This window comes from Lonchura striata, chromosome 3 (genome assembly GCF_050655825.1).
Source record: "Lonchura striata isolate lonStrDom1 chromosome 3, ASM5065582v1, whole genome shotgun sequence".
Lineage (NCBI taxonomy): Eukaryota > Metazoa > Chordata > Aves > Passeriformes > Estrildidae > Lonchura > Lonchura striata.
The window spans coordinates 87923035-87946690 of record NC_140705.1 but is presented as its reverse complement, the minus strand read 5'-3'; the positions used below and the strand labels follow the sequence as shown (position 1 = coordinate 87946690).

At 42.8% G+C, this 23656-nt stretch overlaps 1 protein-coding gene across 5 annotated transcripts; it reads left to right on the top strand.

Moving 5' to 3' along the window:
- The first annotated feature begins 3293 nt into the window (after positions 1–3293).
- PPP4R3B (protein phosphatase 4 regulatory subunit 3B) lies at positions 3294–23030 on the top strand. 5 transcript variants are annotated; one of them, XM_085575758.1, is made up of 17 exons: positions 3307–3668; positions 4962–5017; positions 9910–9980; positions 10759–10857; positions 11360–11980; positions 14938–15015; positions 15218–15334; positions 15956–16072; positions 16429–16560; positions 16972–17074; positions 17757–17798; positions 18060–18218; positions 18436–18605; positions 19181–19320; positions 19797–19981; positions 20417–20619; positions 21332–23022. In XM_085575758.1, the coding sequence occupies exons 5-17, from the start codon at positions 11432–11434 to the stop codon at positions 21425–21427; spliced, it is 2091 nt and encodes a 696-aa protein (XP_085431884.1). In that variant the 5' UTR covers positions 3307–3668; positions 4962–5017; positions 9910–9980; positions 10759–10857; positions 11360–11431; the 3' UTR covers positions 21428–23022. The 5 variants fall into 5 exon arrangements, with proteins under 5 accessions (XP_085431883.1, XP_085431882.1, XP_021383199.1 ...); XM_085575757.1 differs by lacking the exon at positions 9910–9980 and having other exon boundaries at positions 3294–3668; positions 19818–19981; positions 20495–20619; positions 21332–23030; XM_085575756.1 differs by lacking the exon at positions 9910–9980 and having other exon boundaries at positions 3294–3668; positions 19818–19981; positions 21332–23030.
- Positions 23031–23656: the final 626 nt, after the last annotated feature.

Genomic DNA, 23656 nt, shown 5'->3' with positions numbered 1-23656 from the left:
AAGATTTCTTTGGCAATCTTTTCTTCCTCTTTGAAGGCTGTGTCTTATTATTTCTTAGTAAGAATTCAGATGTCACTTCTTACTGTGACAGTTGACTGATACATGATTGTTACATATGAATAGTGTTAATAAAATTATGTAGGTCAATGTTAAAGTCCCTGAACAGAAACTCAGATGTTGCCATTTCTGGTGACTCTTCCCAGAAATGGACCTCCCCAATCTAAGTGGATTTCCAAGGTTTATCTCCCCTTATTGTAGACTAATTTCTGAGAGGCTGTGTTGTGGAGCTGGTCTCAGTAAAGCAGCTACTGCAGTGCTGGGGCATTGTCTGTTTGGTGGATGATGATAAAGGAGCAAAATTACTTTAATGTTGCTGTGGCAGAACCTGTACAGTCAGCCTGACTTTCTGCATCTGGAACCAGCTTTAGGCCCTGTGGGAAGGGGCGGGGGAAAGAGCACACTTGGGAGCTGGCTGGGAGGAGCAGAAAGCAGCTGCTCTTACCTGAGGAGAGAAGCTCAATGGCAGCCAAGAGTTGAGTAAGCGTGTGCTGCTCTGACCCTTCCTGGAGGGAAGGACATCCCAGGCTCTCCAAGAGCCGGTGCAGGGCCGTGGCAGGAGGAGCTTGACTCTCAGGTGGGATCAGCTATGATCAGAAACCAGGTGAGTCCAGAGTGCTCAAGAGAACAAGCTCAGTGATTTATTTCTTCTTTCTTACTGCTCAACATAATTAGCTTCTGTAATGACCTGTCTTAAATGGAGCCATTGAGAGAAATTGCCTTGGAGAGAAGCTGGGCAGGCGCAGCAATTGCAACAGCTCAGGAGGGCCAGAAATGCCTTTTATTTGACAAGTCTGAAATTTTCGTGCAAGTGCAAAGAGTCAGGAGCTGGTTTGTCTTCAAATGTCAACAATAAATATTACAAGTACTATCATAAAAATGTAAGAGCTGGCCTAATTGTACTTCTGGGATCACCTGCCAGAGGGAATGATACAGTCTCTTAATTTCACTCTAAGAAATTTTAAATTATTTAGGAATTAATTGCCCATCTTGCTTGGGAAAACAAAAAAAGGCATTCCACAGCTCATGTAGTGACACTTGTGAGTTGCTCTGTCTTCTGTCCACCCTAACGAAATCCTTTGCTTTGATGAAGAACAGAGAATTCTCAGCATTGATAACTTGATGGTGGTAATGGGGATGATGAGCTGCTGGCAGGTGCACTGTGGAAAATGTTGCTTTGCTTTGCTTTCTGTGTGTCTTAAAGAGCAGAGGCTTGGATGCTTTCCTGGTCTTAGCCTGGGTTTAAATGCAGTATGTAACATTTGTTGGGGCAAGTATTGCATGTTTTGTCCAGGAAAGGCCCCCAGAATTGACTTGCTGGTTCTGGGTACCAATGGCAGGGTCATCCTGGGCTTTACAACCCCCTGGATGCTGTTTTGGGTAGAGAGAAGCCCCACATCTGAGCGAGCACAATCCCAATGACTTCTGGAGTGATATTTTCCACAGAAGTCATTGAATTCATGCCTGGAGAGATCATAGATTTATTTCACAGCTGAAGTGTAAGAAATAGTTTTTTATGCTAGTTCTGATGCGCATACCTCCTTTCTGTAATTCACCATAAGAATTTGCTCCAAAATACTATGCTGTGGTTTCTTGCTGTTTTATATATCCCGAGAAGTGCTGCATTTAGTCATTAGTAGGAGTCATGCTTTTATTTTTGTGCATTTGATTTGAAGAGCCAAAAAGCACGCACAGAAGTCATGCAGAGGGGAGAGGGAGTTCATGAGCAGCAGATGTCCTGAGGCAGAAATATGTTGTGGTCATTGGGGTTTGTGTTCCTATTTGTGTGTTTGCTTTTTATTGAGCTTTCTCCAAGGTAGAAATATGCTCAGTTTGTAATGCCTTGTGAGGAAGGCTTGTGTGCAACCTGACTGTAAACTGGTTCATGTGACTCTCAGTCCAGGATTTTGAAACCACTTAACACGGTCTTTTTATAGTTACTGACTCACTTACCCATAATGATGCACATGTCCCAAGGTGTGCTCCTATACAGCTAAACATAAATGTATATTAAAATTCTAAGAGGTGTATCTTGTATTTTCTTGGTGACTGCTACAATGAACATCAGAGCAAAAGCTGAGACTTGAATGTTACTTAGATGTTAAGTTTTTTTAATCTGCCCAGAGAATGTTTGAAAAAGCTGCAGGTAGTTACTTTGAGGACATAGTTTGGGAAGCACTTTCTTTCGCTTGCTTTGGAGCCACATTTGAATTTGAGAGCATAGAAATGCCAGTCGTGTGAATAAGGGCCATACCGGTGTAACTGCTTTCACCGTGAGGCAAGAGCCAGGAAAGTCTGACTTTGTCTGGGAATGAGGCACACCCTGCCCTCAGGAGAACTTGTCCTCCCTCCTTCCTCTTCAGAGCTTCAAGAATTTGGTTTGGAGACACACTCAAGCTTCCCCTTGTCCCCAGTTTCTCACTGTTTCACACAGCTTTACTCCTTGAAAACTTTTGGGTCGTTTTTCCCTATTCCCACGCAAGCACGGAGATGTAATTATTTATTTGTTGTACAGAGGAAACGTGTAGATGGTTTTTAGTGTGAAAAACTTAACAGGTACGGACTCCACGATGCTTGGCAAGTGGTCTGTGTTAAACTGTATGCTGTGTATAAGAGCTAATTAAGCACGTTTCTCTCATTTTTGAAGATTCCCCAGCAGTTTAGCTTTCAAGCCTTCTGTGGAGATGTACAAAGCAGGCACAGACAGCGTGTTACAGTATGGCTGCTGCTGTAAGGAGTTGCTGCTCACTAACTTTTTGCCGTTTTGTGATGCAGGGGACACCTTTTGTTCCTAAAAATTGAAACTGTTTCAGTTCTGTGTGCTGTTTAAATTTACCCTGGTCGGGTATGGAGCGCGCCCGTCATTTTGTGTGACGGCCGTGGGTGGCACTTTCTGTGGCGTGAGGGAGGGAGGCGTGTTTCGTCAGCGGTGGCGCCAGCCTTTAGACAGACTTAAAAAAAAGAAAAAGAAAAAAACGAATAATTTTTTTAAAAAATTAGTTTTTTTCGGGGGAATATGTGAGCAATTCCCCCTTTAGGGCGTTAAAAGGCAAGTGATGCGCCCATATCCCCTGCGGCGGTCGGCAGCCGCCATTTTATCCCCACCTCCCGTTCCCGCCTCGGCGCCTGAAGGAGCGCGCGCGGCCCCGCCCCCGTGGCCGCCGTCCCGTCGGCGGCGCGGCGGCAGCGCGCGGCCGCCGTAGCCCCTGCGAGGGGAACCCGTGCCCGGGCGGGGAGGAAGAGAAAGGCGGCCCGAGCCGGGTTACAAGATGGCGGCGGCGCTGTAGTAGCTGCCGAGGCGGAGCGGCGCCAGCGAGGCCCGGGCCGGGGCGCGGCGGCGCTGACTCGCCATGGGAAGCGGCGCGTTAAAGGCCCCGCGGTGCCTCTGAGCGGCCCGGCGGCCCCGCTTGCTCTCCGCCGCCCTCGCTCCATCGCCCCCGCGGAGGCGGAGCGGGCCCGGGGCTGCACCATGTCGGACACCCGCCGGCGGGTGAAGGTCTACACGCTCAACGAGGATCGGCAATGGGACGACAGGGGCACCGGGCACGTCTCCTCCAGCTACGTGGAGCGGCTGAAGGGGATGTCGCTGCTGGTGCGCGCCGAGTCAGACGGTGAGAGCGTGGCCGGGGCTGCCCAGGCCGCTTCCCCTCGCCCCCCGCCCGGCTCGGGCCCCACCGCCGGGGCTGCCGCCCGCCATCGCCGGGCTCGGCTGATAGTGCCTTCCCTTGGATCACGCACGAGGATTACTGTTGTTATTATTTCCACTCTCCGTGCCTTCCCTTGTCTTGCAGCTCGCGTGAAGTTTCCTTACCACATAAGCCATAGCAGCGTTTGCTACTGTGGTCCTAGACTTTTCCCCTCCCAGTTGATAGAATTATGAGCTGGAAGGGACCCATCAGGATCATCAAAGTCCAGCTCCTGGCCCTGCACAGACCTCCCAACAATCCCACCCTGTGCCTGAGAGCGTTGTTCAGGCGCTTCTGCAGCTCTGGCAGCCTCGGGACCATTTCCTGGGGAGCCTGGGCAGTGCCTGACCACCCTCTGGGGGAAGAACCTTTCCTTGATGTCCATCCTAAACCTTCCCTGACTCAGCTCCATGCAGCTCCCCAGCCTGAACAGAGATGAAGCTATGACATGTGAGGACATTTTGTTCTCTTTCAGAGCAATAGCCTTTGCTTTTGAGGTGTTCTAGTCTTCCATTTCTTACTGCTGTGAAGAAGTTGTTTTGCTGCCCTTTTTCTCCTCAGGAATTCCCTGGTTGTATTCCAGTCGGGTGGCATCCCTTGTGTTTTATTGCACTTTAAAGTCACCTTAAAAGGTCTTTTTTTAGAGCGGGGAGGTATATGCTCCCCACTTTCTCAGCAGACAGGTGCTAATGTGCTAAATAAACCACCTAAGATTGGTATAAATTGCTCTAGAGCTGTTGCCAGGAGACATACACTACTTGCATACACAAGATGAAGTCCCTGCATTTGTAGTAGCTGGATGATTTACCTCTGAAGGGCAGCTGAAGGGAATAAAAGCAAGTGGCCCATGTGGCTTCTCTGGACAAAAGCATTTTTTATGCTGGGCAGCACATTACCTGCTGGAATTTGCATAGTTGGCCTAAAAGACCACTAAAAAATCTGGTGCTTGCACCAGATTTCAGAAGGAAAAGAGTGCTACAGTGGATTTTGGAATAAACTAGAAGAGAAAAATGTATTTTAATAGGGATCTTCCTGTTGAAATTTGTCTTATCTGGCTTATTTTAGGAAATTATATTTAAAGGAGGTGGTTCTTACGGATTTTCTGTGAGATTTGGATTAAGCTGAGAGTCTGTTGGCTGGCACGTGGGCATTGGTGCGAGGTGTGTGGAGATGTTTGTTTTGTTGGATTCAGTAAATCTCTCTTCGTACCTTTTTCAGGTTCACTACTGTTAGAATCGAAGATAAATCCAAATACTGCATATCAAAAACAGCAGGCAAGTATTGCTAGGCTTTACTTTCTCTGGTTGCTGATGCTGAGGAATTGTTTTGTGCTCAGAGTAATTGCATTTTTTCAGGAAAAAAGGAAAAGCAGGAGGACATGCAATTGTTGATGGTGAAAAAATTGCTTAGAAGCCTGTCGGTGCTGAACACTTCACATTCTAGAAATTAATATGTGTGTCTTCTAGAAAAATACTTTTTGGACTTCAGACTTTGAAGATAATATATGCAATTTGAAGAGACATTGAAATCATTACAGGAAAGATAGTTGGAAACATGTATGTATAACTTTTGTCTCCCATGCCAGGCCTGAAATAATTAAAATTATCTGAAATAATTAAAATTAGGGAGGCAAAACTTTGACCAGCTCTGTTGAAGTGTATTTATTTATCGATTGAGTTATTTTTCTGGAAATAACATGAAGGAATTTGTCTTTGTGGGATTTCTTTCTTTGTTGTTGCTGTTTAGTTTTTATTTGAAGCCCTGAAAGCTCCTGTTGTCCTAGGTAAGGCCAAAAGCCATGGTGAAAGTTACCTTTCCTAGGGGTAAACCTCCTGCAAGACAATGAAGTAAAATAGTTGAGAGCTGTGTTGATAAGTTATTTTTGTTTCATCTATTGAAAAAAAATCAGCTTACTGAATCTCTTCTGCTTTTATTGTTATCCCTTTTTCAGCATGCATTTTTGATGGCTCTGCCTGCATTGTTCTCATGGGTTTTCTGGAATTTTTTCTCACTGTTTCTTTGCTCTACAGTAGAGTCTCAGTTCCTTCAGTGTTTGATACTTGTTCTTCATCGTTATGGTATCCAGAAGTGTTTCAGCACTGTAAAAAACAGTAATTTTGTTCTTCCCAAGTCACAGAGGGACACATCTCTGAGGATTTTGTTATAGTGACAAGTTACAGTGTAAGAATTTGAGAAAGAGACTTTTTATCTTGTAGACATTGGTTGGCTCATTTTAGGTTAGGCATGAGGTGGAGTTTTGGGCCAGCCTTTCCAGGGGGGTGTTTGCTGTGGTTTCTGGTGTTCACTTGTTAGGGGTTGGTAGGTGTAGGCTTTCACTGGGGGGGGGTCATGCTAAAGAAGGAGCTCTGCAGAGCTCCAGAAGCCAAGAGTCTTGAACTGCTTCCTGTTTACTAGAGGAAACCTATACACAGTGAAATACAAATGCAGATTTGTTGCTGTAAAGTTTTAAAATGCTTCCTTTCACACCCTGTTTCCTGAAACTACAACTGATTAATCGTAGGCCTTTTTTACTTAAGTGGTAGCAAAGTTTCAAGTGACTTAAGTAGCTTTTGTTACTATTTTCCTTGTGGAAAAGGTAGATCATAGTTTAGAAAAACTCAAGCTGAGGTTTATTTTGGCTGGCTTTTATTTCTGGTTCTAACGCTTTTGTGTCCATGTGGCAGAATGCTTTTGCTTCACTGTTTGCTCCATAAGGTTTGTACAACCTCGTGCAGATTTTAGTTGACACAGAGCACTGTCTTTGAGTTGATGGTCTTGGATTTGGGGAAAGCTGCAGGGTTGTGCATCTTGATGGAGTAGAAACATGCCTTGCCTACACATCTGTCGTCATGTAAATGACTTGACTAAACTTAGAGAGTACTTAACGCTTAATTGTGGTTTGCATAAGGAAACTGAGCACTGATTTTTCAGTGCATCAGTCTGTGACTTCCAGTATTACACCGTTAGTGCCAAGTAGCTATTGACTAACCCCAAACAGGATAGGCCTGTTACCTCTGTGCTCCAGTTGTGTTTGTGGTTCCTGGGGAATTCATTCTGTCCAGTTGTTGGGCACTCTGTCATCACGACTTTCCCTTTCTCAAGGGAAGTTTGGCTTGGATGGGTTGGACATAGGTGCCAGACTGCTCAGCATACAATGCAAAATTAGATGAATGCAAAGACAAGAGAGCCTGAAGAGCTTTAGGTCCCCCTGGATTTTGGGGCATAGGCTTTGAGAGTTCCACACCTCTGCTGGATGCCCCACATTAGCCAGAGGGCAGGGTCAGATATGTTCTGGAGGCTCTGGCAGGAGTAGTTTTAAATGTTGGCACTGCACCCATTTGATGTTTCAGCCTCTGCTTGAGGTTACTGTTTTCTGGCAGATTTGGCAAAAGAGCGAGTCCATGGCTGAAAGATGTGGAGCTGCTGCAGAAATCCTCACTAGGTGTACTGCCTTCTGGTGTTACCTTTGCTTTGGCTGTGCTCTGTTTGCAGCTCTGAGATGAAGATCGTGTGCAAATCCTGTCTTTTGCCCAGAATTGCCATCACTCGTGTGACAACAGAGCGCTTTGCTCGAGGCAGAATAGGAGTTCCTGATGGCCAGGATTTAACACATTTGCAGGGGTGCTGTTAAAAGCCAGCCAGAGCAGTTGCCAGGGGGCTTCTTCACTCCTGTTTCATGCCAGTAGCAGGTTGGATGTAGAACTGAGTCAGTTGAAACATGTCTTCCCGCTGGATTAAATTTTTTCCCCACGTGTTCCCCATCTGCTTCCCTGTGCAGCACATTGGTGCTGGCATGGGGACGTGGTGCAGTGCAGGACCAGGGAAGGGTGGAGTAGCAGACACTGCAGACCAGTACCAGCACTGGAGAAGGGTTTTAACTGCTCTGAGTTTCAATTTTTGTTCAGAATTAATCTTTTTTGTCTTTATTGGTGCTTGAGTGAATTAAGGAACATTGCTGTTGCTTGTGGATGGAGCAGCATGGCCTCTAAGCAGGTGGGAGTGGTAGAGCTCGGCCTGGAAGGTGTCTGTCTGCTCTTCGTGGGTTGTCTGAGGTCATGCAGGAAGTGTGTGCCAGATGAGTACGTCTTATATTGGTTTTGGACAATTATTTTCTGTTGAAACCATCTTTCAGTCTTTCTGAAATACTTTTGGAAAAGCTTATATAACTTCTGCTTTGCGTGGGCAGTACATATTGTAACGAGTACCATTCAGTAACTCGAGAATTTTCACAAATTTTTTGACTGCAGTCCCTTGGTGCCTGGAGTAATTTTAAGTTACTGCATTAATTCTCTTATTTGAATCATCCTGGGCTGTGAATAGGGCTGCTGAATGTATGTGTCCTTCTTTGTTCAGTGAAGCACCTTTGAGGCTCAGCTTACCTGGGAGTACATTGATTTTGTGTGTCAGGGCATCAGTACTTGCACGGAATGTTTCAAGATAAGCATTTCAGATTTGGAATTCTGTAGCAGCCATAAAATTGTACTTAAGAATTTTTTTTTTATTAATCTCTTAATGAGAACCAGATCAGGGAGCTGATGAGGATTTTCAGTGCATGCAGTTGATAATTATTATTTTTCTCTTGAAGCCCAGTTGAGTTGTTGACTCTGAAATGGCACACAGTAAATACACAGATCCAGATGTCCTGAGCTGGAGATGAGGAGGGACAGCTGGGAGTGAAAACCATGTCAGCTCTAAGAACTTGGACCAGTTGTGAGTCAGAGCCTGACAGCAGAGAAGCTCCCTATTAATATTTGTGTCTGTAGGAGAAAAGTGCAAGTGTAATATAGGACACTGTAATACAAATAAACAACTCACAACAGTGCTGAAACCACAGTGCATTGAACTCTGTTCTTTTCACAACAAGGAAACTTTGTTTCTCTAAAGAAATGTGTAAAAATTAATAAGAAAGGAAAAAAATGTCTGTGCAAATTCCATTGTTTTTAGTGTGGCCTGTGATTAGTTTGGGAGAAGGAAATGGATCTGTTGGTAGGCATTTGTCAATGGTGATGTTATTCTTAAATTTGTTTTCAAAATAAAAAAAAGGGCAAAGACAAAACCCTCAAGATAAACAACTCTCCATGGACATTGAGGAATTAGGATTACTGTGGAAATGAACTGAAGAATTAATGCTGTATAAGTGCTGCTGATGTTCATCCATGTTTCAGTGATAGTTGTAGCAGCTGGGGAGTTGTGTTTGTTGAGACAGATGTGTGTTTTTCAAATAAGTGCTGATGGAAGAGGGAACCTACTGTCCTATGCCAGCAGTCCTTCCCAAATGTCAGTCCCCTCACACCTGGAAGTAGATATGTGTTCCCTGACCTCTGTAAGCCCAGATAACTGCATTTACAAAGGTCTTTTTAAACCTTACTGCCCCTGAAGCTTCCTAAGGAATATCATCAGGTGTTTCTTTGGGTTTCCTTGCTGAGCTTAATATTTTGTGTTCACTAAAAGTGGCCTAAAAACCTGACCAGCCTTGATGAGTTGTGTGGTGAATATTGAATGTCATAAATGTGGGAATTAAATTACCTTACTGACCATTACGCAAAATCTTGCTAGTGTTTTAAAAACACTTCAGTATTTAAAAAGCTGTGCTAACTTCAGAAAGTCAAACTTGGAATGCTGAACAGTTTTGCTGGAGCTCATCAAATACACTGGAGAGTTAGCAGAGAACTGGTCAGTTCGGGTATTTTTATATGAAAATGTGTTTCCTGCAGGATGAGGAACTGTTCTCCTGCTTTTGTCTGGGACAGAGTTAATTTTATTCCCAGTAGCTGGTGCAGTGCTGTGGTTGGATTTAGGATGAGAATGCCATTGCTGGCACAGGGATGCTTTATTTGTTGCTGAGTAGTACTTACCTTCAGTCAAGGACTGATGAGTTCCCCATGCTCTGGCAGTGAGGAGCTGCACAAGGAGCTGTGAGGGAACGTGGGCAGGACAGCTGACCTGACCAGAGGGATATTCCATACCCTGGGATAACAGAGACGTGATAAACTGGAGGGGTTGGCTGGGAGGGGCTGCTCAGGTGGTGCTCAGCATCACTTCTCTGTCAGGGTTTATTCCTTTCTTCCCCTTTTTTTTTTTTTTTTTTTTTTTTTTTCTTTCTTTTTTTTTAATGTAACTATTATAATTGCTCAGTATATTTTATTTTATTTCATTTTTGAAGCAGTTCTTACCACAAGAACAGAACTTTCACCTTGTCCTGAGTCTCCTTCCCATCCCAGTGGTGGGAGGAAATGAGTGAGCAGCTGTGTGGTACTTTTTTGGCAGCTGGGTTAAACCACAGCTACTCTGTATTTGAATTTGAAGGCTTGCATTCCTTACAGGACAGCAGCAAGTGTCCTAATAAAACCTCTTCAAAAACCATTTTAGCCTGTTCATAAATTCCATTGAAACTTCCAGATCTGCAAGTGTACAAATTGGAGACAATAGTAACAGAGAAGAAAAACCTGGCTCAAATGGAAATAACTGGCAAGATGGTTGTAACTTTAGTAAGAACTTGGGAGTTTTGTATTATTCAGATTGTGTGGCTTTTAATTCAGAAAGGAATATTTGAATGTTAGCTAGGCATTATATCTCACTTAGCTAGGGCTGTCTTAAATGCTTTCTGAGGGGAAAGCTGAAATCTTAGGGGATTTGTTTCTATCTTACTAAATATGAAAATACTTAACCTGTTACATTGTAGGTGTTCTTAATCTAGTATGTGCATTCCCATTTCAAGACTGTTGGCTCAAGAAATGTATCTTGCAGTAAAATGCCATCATGAGTGGCTTGGATATGAAAAATAGTATCTTTAAATATGTTTTGTGTAAGGTAGTTGTCATAAAATAACAAGAAAGAAAGTTGATGTATGGCAGAGCAGGTGATATAATATCTTAGTGGTTCATGCTTTTTTTGACGAGTGTAACTTTAATTTAAATTATTTATTCTTTAGACATTGGCATTAAAGGAATAGAGGTTAATATGGAGTGCAGACCTGTTTCAGAAACAATTACTTTCTTGGTTTTATCTCAAACAGGACACCCTGATTGTTTGGTCAGAAGCAGAGAACTATGATTTAGCACTGAGTTTTCAAGAAAAAGCTGGCTGTGATGAAATTTGGGAAAAAATCTGCCAGGTACAGTAAACTGAAACATGCTGGTTTTTCCAGGTGTTTTAGTGTCTTCTGTGACTTGATGTATTTGTTCATCCTTTTTAAACCTTCTTGTAAAGTAAGCAAATATTTTTTATTTTCTGTACAAGGTTTTAAATTGTTCCTGCTTAGAGCACCAGTTGTTCTCATGATTGAATGTCGGGCTTTTGAAAAATCACTGTAATGGTGAGACTCAAGTGGTTGATGTTCTGGGGCAGTGTGATTGTGTTCATTAGAAAGGGACTGCCAGAGTTCCATGCTTTAATTATCCTTCTCCCAGTTGGCCTCAGGAAGCAGCTTATTGGAGTGCAGTGGAACTGCAAATGTGCTGTAAGGAACCAGTGAGCTCAGATCCCATTGCAGCTGCCTTGGGACACACTGGCCAGTTGAGATGTGTTGTTATTTCGGTTACTTACCTACTCATTTTTGGGAACGTTTGGGAACATCCCAAAGGATCAGACAGTAACTGTGTGCACTCTTCCCTTAGGTTCAGGGTAAGGATCCTTCAGTGGAAGTCACGCAGGACCTTATTGAATCAGAAGAGGAGCACATAGAGGAAATGCCTGAAACCAGTCCTCTGATTGACCTTCCTACTTGTGAACTCAACAAACTTGAAGAGATTGCTGACCTAGTTACCTCTGTTCTTTCCTCACCCATCCGTAGGGAAAAGCTGGCACTGGCCTTGGAGAATGAAGGCTACATTAAAAAACTGCTACAGCTTTTCCAAGTCTGTGAGAATTTAGAGAACACTGAAGGCTTGCATCATTTGTATGAAATTATTAGAGGGATTTTGTTCCTCAACAAAGCAACTCTGTTTGAGGTGATGTTCTCTGACGAGTGTATTATGGATGTAGTCGGATGCCTCGAGTATGATCCTTCTTTGTCTCAGCCAAAACGGCACAGGGAATTCTTGACCAAAACAGCAAAATTTAAGGAGGTTATTCCTATTACAGACTCTGAACTCAGGCAAAAAATCCACCAGACTTACAGGGTACAGTATATTCAGGACATCATCTTGCCGACACCATCTGTTTTTGAAGAGAATTTTCTTTCTACCCTCACTTCATTTATTTTCTTCAACAAAGTTGAGATTGTCAGTATGTTGCAGGTAAGTGGTTCTTCATATGGTCTAGATGGATTGTTTGTCGATATCTGTAGCTGTAGTTTTCAAATGGATTACGGTTAATCACACACATCATTTGCACAACGTTTTGAATACTTGCCCTGCTCTCTGATACCTTTGATTTTGTATTTTGAAAAGGTACATTTCAGGTGAGTATATTAATATTTTTAATGAGTTGTAAAGCTGAAGATTTTTCTCCTTGATTCCCAAGCAACATACCATTTTTGGTCAAGTTTGCATAGGTATTTAGAGAACAGGCAATTTGCTGTATTCTGTATTAGAGACATTGAGCTGTTTTTGTAACAAATTCTGAATCTGTGATTCTAAAGAGCATGTTAAGAACCATTCTTGTTACACTACTGTTACATCATGGTACTAATTTAAAATGTTCCTGTTGTCTTAAAGATTAACTAACTAGTTGATGGGTTTTTGATGGGTTTTTGTTTTGGTTTTTTTTTTTTTTTCATACTGATATCCAGAAGTAATAATAAATAAATAACCAAGCTGTTACTTTATGAAAAACTGTCCTGCACACTTTGTAGTCAGAAGAGGCTCTGAGGTGGTTGGGACCCTGGAAGGAGCCTTAGTGAAGAGCTGTGTGAATTCATGGTGTTTTGGGGTTTTCAACTGGTGCTGTGTTGTGCAAACTCATGAGTACCCAAATGCCTTTATTATTTTTATTTGTGTCCAAAAATGGTCCATTTGTTTAGGATACATCACATACCCATACTCTTGGGGTGAGTGTGGAGAGCCTCTGTGAAGCACCAAGAGTTGAGGAAAAGAGGAAGGGAGTAAAATGTTGGAAAGAAAGAGGCACTGGAGACATAACATAGCCATATGGAATATACTAAAGAGTTCAGATATGGATGAAATGTGGTAAAGAGTTCAATAGAGGACTGGAAAATAAAACTGAGTAATTGCAGAGAATTGCATGAATATGCTGTTTGGCTTCTTTCTACTATCTTTGTGGCTCAATAGCAGAAAGAAACAAAAAATTAAATCCCTCTTGCAAAATTATTAGCTTTGTGTTAAATAAAGATTTTCCTTTAAATTCTTTTGCATATATTTTCAAAAACAAAAAATAAATTTAGTATTAGCTCCTGAGGCCACAGTCCTGTTTGCATTTAGAGTAGGGATTTTGAAGTTTATAGAGTTGCGTGTTTTGTTTTTTTTTTCCATTGGGGCTCTAGAGTACTGAATATTTAATTGTACAGTAACAGAGAACTCTGATTTGCTGTTACCTCAAGTACTCCTTGCAGAAGGTTCTGAAATTCTATGACAGTTCTGTGCTGGTTCTGCTGTGGCTGCCTTTGCCATTATAAATGGAGTATGTGCACACAGGTTTTCCTGCTTATTCTAAAGCCTGTAATTGAGATGTGTGGTGATTTACAGATAATGTTGATCCTTGAGAATTACAGGTTGAGAAGAAAGCACACTTGCAGATGTTATAGCACACTTAAAGAAAATTCCCACTTGAGGTCGTGGAGACCTCAGGTCCAGGGCTGCTTTTGCAGGCCTATGGTGTACATCAGCTGGTTGGCCACAAGAACTCCAAAGCTCCTTTGGGTTTGGGGAACACATGGGGCATCCTGTTACCCTAAATACACTGGCAAAGCTCCCTTGGAGAAGGCAGTTTAGAGGAGCAGCAGATTGTGTTTTCCACAGCAGCAAAGCTCCTTTCTACGTGCCATGGAGCACTAGGTCCCAGTGGAAGGACAGCCACATGGGATGGAACCTCCATCTATCCCATGCTTCAGGACACAGGACTGGGCTGAGTAGCTGCCTTAGACAAGCAGGAGGTGTTTCTGTGCTCAGGTGCTCTGCAGTAGGGATTTTCTACTACATCTGCTGTTGATTGTAGTATGGTTTGAGGGGTTTTTTTTTGGTTTTTTTTTGGTTTTTTTTTTTTTTCTTGTAACAGGCTTAATTAAGCTGTTTAAACCAGCAAAGCTTAAAATAAACTACAAAATCTGTGTATGTTGCACTACCTGCGATGTTGATTCCAGGTATCATTTGTAAAGCTCATCTATCCCCACATCTCAAAATTGTCAGGAAAAGATTTGCCCGTCTTTGGTTAGCATTGCTGTAACTGTAAAAATCTGTATTGTTATTCTAATAAAGCAGAGAGATTTTAGTGACAGCACACAGCAAAATAGAGAGGTAAGCACACTCTGTTATTCAATGTAATGTTCATGTGTATTTATTGGAATACTGCTGTTCTGTTAATTTTTGTTCAATGCACAAGTTTATTGAGTTGAATTGGTACAGTGATGCAAAATTTTGTAAAGCTGTACCATGTTACTGTTTGCTGTCAGATTTATATTGTCTTTAAAAGGTAACAGAAACATTTGAATTTGACAGAATGCCAACACAATATTTTCAACGTGAAAGAGTGCATAATGATCAAAGGGCATAATGTGCCCAAACCCTTGAGAGATGCTGATGTTCACCCTGGTTTTTGGGTACCTATTGATCTTATGGGGTAACTGAAATGCTTTGCAAATGGGGTGTTCCTGTATATACTTAAGTATTTCTTAGTGACAGAGGATGTGAATATGAAAAGCCAGTAATAATCCATTAAGTTTCCTAGGTTGACAAAGTGGAGCACGTGCAAGTGGAAGAGGTTGTTTTATTGTGAGTAAGGTAATGGGGACATGGCTGCGAAGTTGTCCCTTGTCTGGCACTTTGGAGTTGTAGTTTTAGGGACCATCACTGAGCTCAGCTTTACCAGGCTCTGCTCTCCTGAAGCTGCTTCTGCTGCTCAGAGGGATTGCTGAAACAGTGCCCTGGTAAAGGTGCTGCTGGATGTGTACTCTGGCATTTGTCTTCTTTGGGATAAATTGGATGGAGAGCTGCGCTTTCTGCAGGTTTGGATCCTGTAGGGATGGAAGTTGTTTTCCAGAGGCGTTGTGTAAGGTGTGTTCCTTTTGTGTGTTACACAGGAAGACGAGAAGTTTTTATCAGAAGTTTTTGCACAATTGACAGATGAAGCTACAGATGATGACAAACGGTGTGAACTGGTAAGTACCAGCTCCCTCAGGTACCTCCAAGGCTTTAGGTGAGAGGGATGAAGTATAAACAGTGAAATTCTTCTGCAGTCAATGAGGGATTCCTGTAGACTCAGCCAACACACAAACTCTGCTACAAAATGTAGCTGTTTGATCCTTTCAGAGAGTTTTCTGACCCAAGTACACCTCTGATCCCTTTTTCCCTGTGTGACAGGTGAATTTCTTCAAGGAATTTTGCGCCTTTTCACAGACGTTACAACCTCAGAACAGAGATGCGTTTTTCAAAACTTTGGCAAAGTTGGGAATTCTTCCAGCTCTTGAAATTGTAATGGTGAGTGAAACTTCAAGCTCATTTTAACCAAGTAGAAGAGCTACAGCCATTGAAGCAGTTTTGGCTCTGCTGAGCCCCTCTGTGTCAGTTTTGCTGTGCTGGGAGTTGATTGGAGCGTTCCCAATGCAGAGGCTGCCCCCAGCTCTGAAGTGCCTGACCTGGCTGCTCTGGGTGTTTTTACTCTGTGTGAGCCTGTGGTCAGCATAGTCCTTGGGACAAGGGGGTGTAAAAACTGGCAGAGGCTCTTTCTGCAGCTGGATTGTTGTTGTGGTTGTTGCTGGCCCAGGGCCCAAGAAGTATTTTTAGATAATCTTGAACTGTTGGATGGTTCCTCCCAAAAGATCCTGTAATCCTGTTGTTAGCAGATTAATCTGTCCTAACCAGCAGTGGGAAAACAGAATTTCTTTTACTCCTGTGGTTGAAGCAGCTGTTGCTGCCTGAACATTGCAATTCATTTTGCTGGTTTATTGTTGTTTTTCTGTAACCCTATTACTGTGTTTCTTATAGAAACTCTGGTAATGAGATGTTCCCAGAACTTAAAACTACCTATTACTTTCAACTTTACTTGGTAATAAATACCAGCTTAATTTGTTCTTGCTAATCAGTTTCTCTCTTTATTAGGGAATGGATGATCTGCAAGTTAGATCTGCTGCTACAGATATATTTTCTTATCTAGTAGAATTTAGCCCATCCATGGTCCGAGAATTTGTGATGCAAGAGGCCCAGCAGAGTGATGATGTAAGTTACAGTGGTTTGCAGTTAACATGTTGAGTATACCAGTCTTTGGGCAAGCAGGAAACAAACAAAACAGCAAAACAAACCTCTAGAAGTACAGGAAAAAGTAGGTTTAATATACAAACATTTCTGAGCATGTTGGTGTTGTAGGAGTTTATAGTTTTGAAAATCTGACTAACAAGGGTTGTAGGTGTAGAGGGTTGTGCTTGCCAGAATTTCTGTATACAAATGCAACTCTCAATTCTTCAATTTCATTTTAAATTGTCTTCAGAAAATTACAGAGACTTTGGAAATTACTTTCCACTCTTGAAACTGTGTCTAATTGTTTGGTGGTGTTTTTCTTTGGGATTTTTCTGCAGGACATCCTCCTCATCAATGTGGTCATCGAGCAGATGATCTGCGACACAGATCCAGAGCTTGGGGGAGCTGTTCAGTTAATGGGGCTGCTGAGAACTCTGATTGACCCAGAGAACATGCTAGCCACAGCCAATGTAAGGAGATGTGGGGGGTACAGATACTGTACTGTCCCAGCAGAGCTGAAAACCTGACATTCTCTGTGTTTGCTCTGATACTGAATTTAAGCCAAAAATAAGCTTAACGTTTCCATTTTGAGGCATTGTGCATGTGTTTTTTAAAAGTTTTTTTGTCAAGCTTTTTGAGTTGTTGATGTTTTTTCAGAAGATGTTTGCATGGTGGGGACTCTTTGGTGATGGTGAGCTTGGTTAGTTGTCCCAAAATGCAAAAACTGATCTTCCTTGAGCAAAGACAGGCCTAACAAATACACAGACAGACCTGAAGAAGCCAGTAGAATTCTGTATGGGCAGTTTCCTTTGTTACTGTTCTTTCTTATTTAAAAGCCTGTGTACAAATCCCCATGTTTAATAAAGTTACTTTCGTTTTAGAAAACAGAAAAGAGTGAATTTCTCAATTTCTTCTACAACCATTGTATGCACGTTCTCACTGCACCGCTTCTGGCCAATACATCAGAGGATAAATGTGAAAAAGGTACTGAATATTTCCACTTTCTTTTTCTTCCTTTCAGGCCTGTAATGTTTGGCAGTGACTGACAGTGGTGGTCCCAGGGATCAGCCTGTGATACCAGCTAGGAATGTGCTTGTGGAAAAGTGCTGCTCCCCCAAGGACAGGGCTTCTGTGGGCAGCAGTTCCCAGCTCTTCCCTGCAGCTGTGGATGCTGCTGTAGCTTTGTGCTGTGCTTTGTGGAAGATACACTTCCTTGATGTTAATCATGCTAATGTACAATTGTTAATTGCATTTTAAAAATAATTCCTGTAAAGCAGAGAGTGTCTCTAAGTCTCCGATTAAATATTAAGTAAAAAAAAATGTTTTGCATGTTTTATACAAAAATAAAACTTGTAAAATATCTGTAGTACTCATTTTAATGCATTATTTGAAAAATTTAGGATTGGTGCTTTTATTCTATATCATATTCCTAAGATTTAGGTTATACATTTTCACCTAGATGGATTTAAAACTTTGTAAGGTAAATTAAATACAGAAATCTCACCTGGCTAAGGTCTTGCTGTGTATTTAGTCCCTGTAGCTCACAGACGTTTCATTTGACGAAAAATCTGACCACGTGGTAGAATCTATTGTTTCTCCCCATCTTTTAAATCTTGACTATGCTTTGAAAACCTTTTTCATATTTTTTTTATTTTCTCTTTATCAGATGCAGTAGTTGGATCCACTAAGAGTAATACAATTTGTCCTGGTAAGTCTTAATTGACTTTGAGTTTTGAAACTTGTCATGTGTGCTGTGTATGGTATTCTATTACAAAAAAATAAAGTTAGGCATGTCAATATTTTATTTCTTTTAGTACTTTTTACTGAAATAGGTGCAGGCGCTTTGATTCACTTGAGATGACTGGGGAAGCTGAAGAAATTTTTTCATCTGTTTTTAAGTTAGTGAGTTGGTTTTTTTTTCCTAGTCAACCTTGCTACTGAAAGTTGAAATTGTTCCTTTTTCTTGCAGATAATTACCAAACAGCACAACTACTTGCCTTAATTTTGGAGCTGCTTACTTTTTGTGTGGAACACCACACATACCACATCAAGAATTACATTATGAACAAAGATTTGCTAAGAAGAGTACTGGTATTGATGAATTCAAAACACACATTTCTGGCCTTGTGTGAGTATGGAGCTGTTGTGATTTCCTTCTTCCAGGCATGGTGGGACTGTGTGGAAGGTGTTCCAGTGTACACTTGAACTTGGAGTTTGTGTTAGGGGGTGTGGATGAGATTGTAATGCTCTGGGTTTGGGGCCCATCTTCCTCTGGGTAACATGAGGGGTTTCAGTTCTTTCCATGAGCATGTGGTTATTAACTCCATGAATTTTTCTTCCCACAGGTGCTCTTCGCTTTATGAGGAGGATAATTGGGCTGAAAGATGAATTCTATAACCGCTACATCACCAAGGGAAACCTCTTTGAGCCAGTTATCAATGCCCTGCTGGACAATGGCACTCGGTACAACCTGCTCAACTCTGCTGTGATTGAGCTCTTCGAGTTCATCAGAGTGGTGAGTGCAGCTCCAGCTCTTACAGGAGCACCCAGCTCCTTGGAAAACAAGGACTTGCAGCAGCTCCTGAGCCACTTGCTGCCAGTATGTGGGAAGCTTTGCTGGGAATCTTTGTGGTTTGTGAAAGTGAAGGGCGGTTTTTAGTCATAGGATATGGTAGCTGCTGTCTTTTCCAGCAAGAAGAACATTAAGAATTGTAGGATTTGCCTGATAGAGGGGGACTGCCCAAAAGGTTCCTGGTCCCACATGAGCTGCTGTAGGTGCTGAGGACTGGGGAGAGCTGGAGCCTGTAAGGAGGACAGGGCACAGCTCTCCTACATAAAAGATCTTTGTTTAACAGAAGTGTCACAAATAAAATTGGGACACTGCTGGGTCCGTTTTCTGTTTCTGTGGGAAGCCTAATAATTATTTCTCAATCTCATATCTTTTATTAAGGATAAATTTGATTTCATGCTTCACATTTGTACAATATTGTGTAATAATGCTTTGGCTCTAGGCAAGAAATCAATTACTTTCCCAACTAAACTCAAAAGCTTTCTGAATTTCTGCTTGAGCCCTGTTTTGTTCTTCTGCAGGAAGATATTAAGTCCCTTATTGCACATATAGTTGAAAACTTCTATAATGCACTTGAATCTATTGAGTATGTTCAGACGTTCAAGGGACTGAAGACAAAATATGAGCAGGAAAAGGACCGACAAAGCCAGAAGCTGAACAGGTAGGCCCCAGTTTCTGTGTCCTGAGCCTGGCAGGGGCTGCTGCTCTGCAGGGCTGCTCCTTGCTTTTCCTTTCCCAGAGGGCAGCAGGAGCAGGAGGCTGGGACTGGGGTTGGGTTTCGTTCTCGGTGAAAACTTCTTGGATTAGAGGAAAGCCCATCTGCTTTCCTTGTGGCCAAGTGTAGAAGAGCTGATGTTGGCCAGTGGACTAAATGTTATGTTCAGGAAACTCTCTAAGACAAGGGAGAGAACTCTCTAAGAGAAGAGCAAAATGTTGCTCTGTCACTCTGATTTAGGATTCAGTCAGGCTCCTCATCAGCTGGGGTTGTTGATGAGTCTTGGGGTGAGGGCAGAACCAGAGATGGAGCTGCATTGCTTTCTCAAATGCACTGAATTCCCTCTAAAGCCCTGGAAGGCATTTCTGATCCCGAGCCTGAAACAGCAGCCAAGCTGGAACCCCTGTGTGTGTCTCTTACAGTGTCCCATCCATATTGCGTAGCAATAGATTCCGCAGGGATGCCAGAGCCTTGGAGGAGGATGAAGAAATGTGGTTCAATGAAGATGAAGAGGAAGAAGGCGAAGCTGTTGTACCTCCAGTTGAGAAGTCAAAACAGGAGGATGATTTTCCAGATAGCTATGAAAAATTTATGGAAACTAAAAAAGGTATTTACTCTGAGCTTGTTGGCACTGGAAGTGCTCCTTGGCAGATATGTGGATTATCACCCAAACAAACCCACGGTTTGTGCTCTGTACCTCAAGCAGCAGTACAGGGTATTCCATGTAATTGAGTCATGAGATCCAAATGTGTCTTTGCAAGCCAGTTTAGGATTAAAGTGAGTTTAAATGGTATTCAAAAGCAGGACTTTGAATGTGCCTGTGTGCCCTAGGTGAGCCATGTCCCCATGCCCTCAGCATCCAGGCCCTGCTCAGTTTGCTGCTGGTGGGCTCAGGATGGGCTTGGTTGGGAAACTGAGAATTGCAGCAGAATTGGAACCAAAATACCTACCTGCTGGCTCTCGCCCTACGATTGCACTGTGATGTGGATTGTACTCCTTGGTGTGCAGCTGATACCTAAGTGTGACAATGTTTGTCCTGCAGCCAAGGAGAGTGAAGACAAAGAGAATCTTCCAAAAAGGACTTCAGCTGGGGGATTCAAATTCACTTTTTCCCACTCAGCCAGCGCAGCCAACGGTGCAAATGGTGCAAACAGCAAATCCGTGGCAGCTCAGACATCACCAGCAAGCTCCAACGGCTCCTCTTCCAAGAACACGGCCCTGAGCCCGGCGGTGCCAGCCCCCAAGGTGGGAAAACTTGTGTGGGGCTGTCCTGCAGGGTAACCAGCCTGTGGGCAGCAGGGCTGAGTTTGGGATAAATTCACCCCGAGACCTCCAGTGAATCCCTCACTGCTCTGGGGAGGTCTGAGTGGGGCTGGACTCTTCTGGAATCTGGTGGGTGCAGTCTCATCCCACATCCTCTGCATCATTTCATTGTTTACGCTTTTTGTTTCTGCTCAGTTGCTGCTCTGTGTATCTGATGTACAAAGGAGACTGGAGTTTTTGGGAACTCTGTTAGTGCCTTGTTGGCCAGGGAATTACCCGGTGTTTTTGAGGAGACAAATGCAGTGAGTGACCCCTCTGTGGTGCCTGACTCAGATGAGCATTATTGGAATCCTCAGCCATCGAGCTCCTGAGCAGCTACAGAAAAGTGTAGCAGGGATTGATTGCCCACCCTAAGGCTGAGCATCCAGAGGGACGTCAACCTGCACATTGGAGTTCATGCCTGTCCCGCTGGGATGAAAGTGATTTTTAAACAATTCTCAATCCAGACCCAGGGAAGTGAGGAAGCTCCAGTACATTTTGCAGCTTGAGGTTCAAACCTATTTTCCAGACAAATAGGACTTGGAATGCCAAAGACTGGTGTGCCCTGAACAGGGTGGCTGGAGGTTTTGTTCAAAATTTGCACCTTTCTAGGTACTTCAATATAAAAACTTCTTTTCCTTTTTCTAATTGGCAGGGAAGTCTAGTTGGGCTAGTGGATTATCCTGATGATGAAGATGATGATGAAGAGGAGGAGACATCTCCAAGGAAAAGACCTCGTCTGGGTTCCTAAAAGAAACCAAAACTTTGGAATAAGAACTTTTTAAATGGGGTTTCAAATGCTGCAACTGTTTTAAGAGCTAAAAGGAATCTGAATCAGAAAGCTTTCTCCCATGAGTATATAAGATAATACAAGGAGTAGCAAAAGAAACTCGGTGTATCAGCTAGAAAGGGTTAGTTCTGTAAACACAAATCTTCCAAGGAACTTAATGTCTTTCTAAAAAGTAAGGAGTCTGCCATTCAGGCTGTCAAAAAAAAAAAAAAATTAAAAAAAAAGGTGGGTTAGTATTCTCAGAACCTGGATGATGGCTTCTCAGCAAGGAAAGTCTCAGGTGTTGGGAGGGAAAGGGGGAGGGAAAGTTATGGTAACACTTTTTTAAAAATATTGCAGGGTTTCCCCATTGTTTAACAGAACTAGGAAAAAAATTCAAGCTTAAATTTTGAACCCAGTAATCTTAATTTTGTAATGGTGCTGTCAGTTGTGTTCTTTTAGCAATGCCTCTTTTAAAAAAATTTAAGGGAAAACTAACTCTGTTTGCATAAGAACAATCCATATTTTGGGACCATTTATTACCAACTAAACTGCATTTCTCATAATTGGAGGGAGAGGGACGCTGCAGGTTTAGTGCATGTTGAGTTGTTTCAAACAGTTAAAATAAGTTTTAATTTGTATTTTCCAAGAGGAGAGAATGGAAGCTGGATTCAACATGGAAGGTTCTGCTTGTTTGGTCAGTGAAATGTCCAGAAATATCTACGCCAAGGAGCAGGGGCTTCCAAAGGGTCTGCAGGAGCTGTTTGTGTCATGGTGGGGCTGCACCCAGCACATCCCTCAGCTGTTGGCCTTGGGTTGGGAAGAGCCTGAATTCCAGCCGTGCTCCATGGTGTTCTAAGGGCTGCCTCCTCTTGGAGCAGCTGTTTACCTGTTTGGGAGCTGCATGGTTGTGGTGGGAATTTTTCATAGTGATGGACTGAGCAGCATTTTAACACCAAAGTCAGTTTGGACCAGGGTGGTATTATTGCCAGGAGAACACCTTGAGGGCTTGGAGGCAGAATTCACAAGCAGCACCTGAACCTGGGGGTGGTACAAAAGCTGCTTTTTTTAAAACACAAAAGCACATTCCACATAGGTGAGTGAACTGTGACAGGAATAGGTGAGTTCATGGCAAGGTGACAGAGGCAAACAGTACAGGTGTTATTTTCAAGAGCAGCACATGAACTGTAAATATTTTAATGTTTGCCCATATGTGATCTGAGATCATGAATAAGTGAGAAATCTCCCAGCAACTGTGTCAGAGATGTTAAAGATGGAACCAGCTGCAATCCACCACATAGATCACTCTTGTAATACGTGTTATGGGTCCATTTCTCCTGGAATAGTTTTAACTGAAGCAGTTTCTCTGTTTTGGAGATTTTTGTAGTTAGTTATAATTTTAGCTCTTGTTTGGAAAAGATGGGCTGTCTGTGTAGATATGAAGTATAGTTTTTTCCATAAAACAGAAGTTTATTTTGTATTAAAGATGCCACTGTACTTGTTTTACACCATTTGTATACATGTGGTGATATTAATGCTGAACTGTAAAATTCAGGAATTAAAATGTGACCCTGTAATTCCATAATTATTGCTTTTGTTTGGTTTGTTATACATGGAAAGTGAACTCAGATTTTTCAACGTGGCTGTTGTAGGATGTTGTTCAAGGTAAGTTATCCATGCAGGTTTCAGAAGTAACTCCATACCACTGGATGGAATCCCAGAGGGAATGGGTGAGCTCTTCCCAGTGTTTAAGCAAGATACAGGTGCTCTGATGTACCTGGAAAGCTCCAGGCCACCCAGCACAGGACTCTGAGGGAACACTTGTCAGCTCCGGAGCCAAGGAAGTGTTTGCTGGTAAAGAGAAGCTGCAGCACCATCCTCATGTGCTTGCTCTCGAGCTTCCCAGTGGGTCTTTCCATCAGTAAAGATTCACAGGCCATGAAAGCAGCAGGTACCCGGGATGTGCCTTCATTCACCTGAGGAGCAGAAGTGGCATCACCTGGCGCATGTACCCGTTCCCAATTCTCTTCAACAGCTTCCCAAGCCAAGTTCTCCACAGGAATCCCAAGGAGCGTCAGTCCTTGCTCTGCTCCTCACCACACCAACACCTGCTGCAGTATAGCAGGAGCTTTAAAAACACACTCAAATAGGAGGTTGCTTCACAGCAAAACCAAGGATGTAATGAATTTTTATAGTTCCTAGGAAAGGACT